Source organism: Gouania willdenowi, chromosome 17 (assembly GCF_900634775.1).
Source record: "Gouania willdenowi chromosome 17, fGouWil2.1, whole genome shotgun sequence".
Classification (NCBI taxonomy): domain Eukaryota; kingdom Metazoa; phylum Chordata; class Actinopteri; order Blenniiformes; family Gobiesocidae; genus Gouania; species Gouania willdenowi.
In genome coordinates, this window is record NC_041060.1 from 25,184,702 (window position 1) to 25,190,446 (window position 5,745).

General features: G+C 40.9%; 1 protein-coding gene across 1 annotated transcript; it reads left to right on the forward strand.

Annotated features, from left to right (window-relative positions):
- The first annotated feature begins 1,419 nt into the window (after positions 1–1,419).
- On the forward strand, positions 1,420–3,565 carry camk2n2a (calcium/calmodulin-dependent protein kinase II inhibitor 2a). The gene is made up of 2 exons (XM_028472171.1): positions 1,420–1,964; positions 2,505–3,565. Exons 1-2 carry the CDS (start codon positions 1,796–1,798, stop codon positions 2,573–2,575), a joined length of 240 nt encoding a protein of 79 aa, XP_028327972.1. The 5' UTR covers positions 1,420–1,795; the 3' UTR covers positions 2,576–3,565.
- The last annotated feature ends 2,180 nt before the right edge of the window (positions 3,566–5,745 follow it).

Consider the following 5,745-nt stretch of genomic DNA (forward strand, 5'->3'; position numbering starts at 1 on the left):
AATTACAATTATGGCACAATTATAATTGTAATTTAAAAAAACCTGTTGCTGTCGTTATCATAATTAAATTGTATTTAAGTTTAGATAATTGACTTTGTAATAGTAATTGCCATGAACATTCTATAAGACTTGTTTCAATTATGTTAAAACTATAATTTAACATGAAAACTGGGGAACCATGTTACAGTTCTACACATGTTATTATTAAAAATATGTTTCATATCCAGCTCAACCACATTTTACCTATTTTAAAAATAATAATAATAATAATAATAATAATAATAATAATAATAATAATAATAATAATAATAATAATAATAATAATAATAGAGGGGTATAGTGAAACAAAAATGGCTGAGATGCCCACACCAAAAATATGAAAACCTATATTTTCATCGATTAGGAAGCCTATCAAGGTAAGCAATAGATAGGAATGATGTCAGATGAAAGATATTGAGCATAGCAGTAGTTCAGGTAGGCAGCGGACGTCAAGCCAGCTACACCTTCAATCGACCAACAGCCCAGATTGGCTCCCTATTGGCCAAAGCATACAGGATGCACTACTTAAACCATGACAGCTGCCTCATGCCCCCTTAGCAAGCATCTCGCACCCCAACTCCTCCAGGTCAGTATCCAACTAACAAGGTGTCATTTTGCTGTCATTAACATCTGCTCTGCTTTGTTCCAGGGGGTTTCTGCGAACCGCTCTCCTTGCTTTAGCCTTTAGCCAGGGCTCATGGAAAGTCAGGGAGGAGTGCGCTCCCGGCCTCCGGCTTTCCACGTAAGCACACGTAAAGGGCAAGGAGGTCCGGGAACAGACCCATACCGTCAAATATATCAATGTGAAGCGCTTGAAGGCGATATACAGTATAAAATCCAATGCATTATTGTTGTAAATAAATCATTTGTTTTGACTAAAGCATTCCTGACTGAAATGAGTTTTTAAGTATATTTCACAGCTGATTTAGGACCAGTAATCATAAGAGATGGTTAACTTTTATCAGGTTATTTATTAAAGGCTCAGTAATTGTGAATAACCGTAAATGAACTTCAGTAATAGAGAAACTAATTGTAATGAATTTTTTGGAAGATAAAAAATATTGTAATTTAATTGTAATTGGAAAAAATACTGGTCACTGCAATCATAATTGAATTGTAATTGAACCAACCCTGCCCCTGTGGGTCCACGTACCCCTGTTTGGGAACCACTGGTTTAACACGTTTGAACCAGTATTGTTCTGTCCTCATATCTGCGCTTCCCTTCTCTGCCTCTTGGTGTCGCTCTCGCTCCTCCACCCCTGGGTCCAACACACACACACACACACACACACACACACACACACACACACACACACACACACACACACACACACACACACACACACACACACACACACACACACACACACACACATCAAACCCGGATGGATGACTTCACCGTTCTGCCTGGGTTTCCTTTATGATCCGGGATCTCCCACTTCCCTCTCCAGACATCATCCAGCAGCACAGGAGAACGCAGCACAGGAGAACGCAGCTCTCTGCTCCACGCACACACACACGCACACGCGCGCGCACTCACACAATAACACACACACTCTCACTGCAGCTGTAACGCATCCACAGCATCATCAGGACCACACGCACACCGACACTGACTCCGTGAGGATCTCATCGGAGACGCACCGTGCGCTGCGTAGATCGGAGAGTATTTACCGTCCCTGCGCAGAGACAGAGGAAGACTTTGGTCTGCTCCCCGTGCTTTACGTCGGTGATCCTTCTTTGTCTCCGTGCCACGATGTCCGAGGTGCTGCCATATAACGAGGGGAAAATGAGCGGCTACGGAGCGGACAGCGAGGTCAGCCAGATGTCCTTTAGCTGCGGACTGCAGGACACAAGCGCCTTTTTCGCTGCGTCGCAGGCGAAAAGACCCCCAAAGCTGGGACAGATCGGCAGAGCCAAACATGGTAATTAAATTACTCTTAGATGAAACCCTCACACTCATTTTTATATATAAATTTAAAAAAAAACACATCTGTATTTCTACCTTACTGTATCTATAGATCAGTGCCCTTTTTTAACAGGGTCAGGTGCTGTTGACTTTCAGGCTGTTTACATTTCATGCATGAGATCTGGTTTTCACGCACGGACACACCCCGTGGTGCACTCATCAGACATTAGGATTAAAAACGTGAGGATGAACGTCTGCACTCAGCGCCATTAACGGGAATGACTTGTTTTTCTCAAACCGAGCTGAGGGATTTGCAGAGCTGTCTTTGTTTATCCGCTCAACTCACCTGCAGCTTTTTTTTTTTTTTTTTTTTCCACTGTCACGTTTGCGCACATTTTACCCAGTGCGCCACACTAGAGGCTCACCAAAAGAGAATCATATATAAAGGGATGGAATAAGAGGGAACAAACAGTGTTGACCTATTTATGGGTATTAGAGAAAATCCCATCATGGTCTCAGTATATAAACACAATCTCCTTCTTATTTCCTTCCACAGTGGTGATCGAGGATGACCGAATAGATGAAGTCCTGAAGGGGATGACAGACAAATCTTCTCCCGGTGTTTAAAACGTGAACCATGCCTTGCAGACTTTTTAATTTCGATCACCGAGTTTGAAGCACTTGTCGGCTGTGCATGTTCGAGGATTGATGAAACCACAGCAAGAATCGAGGATGATGGGATGATGTGGAGAAAGATGAAAGAGGAAGGCGGGGGAAAAAAAGGGATGAAGAAAGATATAGAGGAAGAGAGAGATTCACTCTGGAAAAGAACAAGATTTTTAGGATGGGATTGCTGGCAATTCTCCAAATGAATCCCGATTTGAACTCCTGCTGCAGCAGCAAAGGTGTTGAGATGTCTGTGTTTCAAACCTCTGCTGACTTCTATGATGGATGAACTTGTCATTGCTTCACGACCATCTCTTGCTTTACTCATGTATTCCTCTTCAGAAAGCGCTGTAAGCAAGGAAACACTGAAACAAGAGGGAGGGGGTGGGGGGAGCCCAGCCCCTGCCCTATTTCAATAAGTTGTACAGTAGGTATAGACTCAGCTTCCAGACACCCCTCCTTCCCCACCCCCTCTCCTTCCTTTAGGCTTTGCTTTGTTGATCAGCTACAGTACATTTAGAGGAGCTGTCCCTTCAGCACTGGATCCACGCATTCCTGTTGCTGCAAATGCTTTTTTTTTTTTTTCTAAAAAAAAACAGACTTACCAAACTCTCAGCAGAAAGGACACACTTTATTGTAAGTTTAAAGAAAAGCTACAACAAATTAAAAAGCTTAAAAAAAAAACCATATATCCGAGGATGGTGCAATGTTAATACCTTCTGTAGTAGAAACCCTTTTGTTCTGGCACGTCAACAAGATCCGGCCTCTTCGATTGAAACAAACAGGCCACACTCCTGCTTTGATGGTTTTAAGGGTGCAGCCTGACACCCTCATGTAGCCGCACACATATCTTTACCCTCTCCTTTCGTGGTTGTTTTGCATTTCCAAGTGCTCAGATATCTTCAGAGGCCAGCAGACACGTGGAGATCTTGGTAAAGATTTAAAGAATAGTCATAAAATCAACAGGAAAAACAAAAACTCCTGAGGATTTTAGTTTATTTTGATTTGTTGAGTCTTCTACAGATTTAAAGATCTCCTCCATCTCGTTGCATGAACTTGTCACTCCGGTGCCAACACAGGTGCCACCACTCTTTCCCTGGCACGCTTCTTTTTAACAAGAGTCATATTTGTATTTTTATATCTAAATATTTGTTATTTAAATTATATGCTAGTGTATCGTCTTACAATTCATCAACAGAGATATTTGTACTCCAGAGAGGATCCACAGAGTGAGACTAGGCTTTAGAAAGGCAAATCTGACATTTTAGTGGACTGGTCTCATTCTTTATCAGAGGTGAGACGTTTTTTTAAAGACTAACTGAATGTGTCTGGGGTTTTTTGCACACATCAATGTTCAACTATAATTAAGAAATCGTATACTGTGACTTGAGCTTCGTTGATGAATTTGTTAGAAAATGGCAGTTTTTGAGTATATTGCAATGTTTACGAGTATCCTCAAATAACAGGACGTTATTTGAAAGACTATGGACATGACGGTTTGTTTTTTTTAAAAATCGTTTATTTTGTACCATTATTTTAAAGAAACTGGATATGGTTTGTTGTGCATGAAATCTTAATATTTTCAATAACGAAACATTGTTTGAAGCAAAAAAAAAAAAAAAAAGCAACAAAAATGTCATGACATTCTAAGAATGAGTCATTGTATATTATGATGCCATTTTCACTGTATTTTGGTGAATTAATAAATGGTGACCGGAAATGTTAATGTGATTCTTGATGTGGCTTTTGTCCTCAGAGATCCAAACAATGAGTCAGCAATGGGGGTTGGGGGGGGGGGGGGGGTACAACAATGACAAATGAACAAAACATATACTAAACAAACAAGCACATACACACTGCTTCAGTATTAGAAAGCAGAAGGCCTCCAGAAATCAGTTGCCATCACCTTAGTGACGATAAATACTGATCATTAATTAAGGAGTTAGGAAGAAACAGCAGCCCATCTGTTAAGCAGTTAAACAGCTCTGTGCTGGCCTACACCAGTGAATCCATTAAATCACAGGAACCCTGGGGAGCCACATGATCATCCGTCGAAGTCTGGCTGCACATTGAAGCCATCAAAGCTTACAGCATAAGGACAAACTCATTGCATCTTCACTAAGGCCACCAAACACTCTACTGCACTATGTTGTTTATGTGCTCCACAAACAGTTGATGGTGTCTTTGAAAACCTTAACAGGAGCAATGAAAGAAAGTATGTCCAGAGCAGGATTTGCAAAGCAGAAGAACTTCCAACAGGCAAGATTTGTGTTCAGAGACAGTAAGCCATTCAGTTTACCAGGGCATAGACAAGGTGACCTGGCCAGAGGCAGAAATAAATCCAGGGTCCAAGGGTTCCATCCCTGCTACATCTGTCCCAAGTGCTCATGTCTTTCAAACTGCATATAATACGGATGTAGGCCACATCATGCAACGTTCTAGCACTTTTGGCATCTTTCTGACAGACATGAGCCTGAAGTGAGCCACATATGACGCTGCAAATGTCAGCTATTTATCTTGAAATATAGTTGGGGAAGTTTTGGCTGAATTATGGCAAGTTACCATCAACTAATCTGGATGTGAACCAAAAGTGGTCAATGTATGTGTTCTTGGCTGACATCTGGCATTGTAACGACTTGGCTGTGGCCAAGTTCTGGCGCCCAGGTGCCATCATTCTATGGGCTGAATGAACATGCCAGGTGTGAACCCACTCGGCCGGATATGGACCAGAAGAATTTTGCTATCTGGCAATGAACAAAGGTCTTAATTGCTGCCAGAAAATGTAGAGATGTTACTATTCTTCCAAAAAGAACACGTCCATATCTTGAATCTGGGCTGTGTGGACTGTTCTAGTTTGATGTTTTGAAAAAACTTGTTATTTAAAGTTCATGCACATATTGGAATATTTATTTTAAGAATGTCATGATGATATGATTTGGTTTTGATTTTAGACTGACATGAATGGCCAGTCTCTGTTTTTCTGTTTCATTCGTAGAGTTGCACTTTTTGCACTTTACATAAAAAAAACATTTATTTATGTTGTTGTTTGTTCACTTTTTTTATATTCCTTTTTAGTTGAAAAGGTCATACGTGCTTTAAGTATGTAAACATGAAAGTAACAGATTACAAGT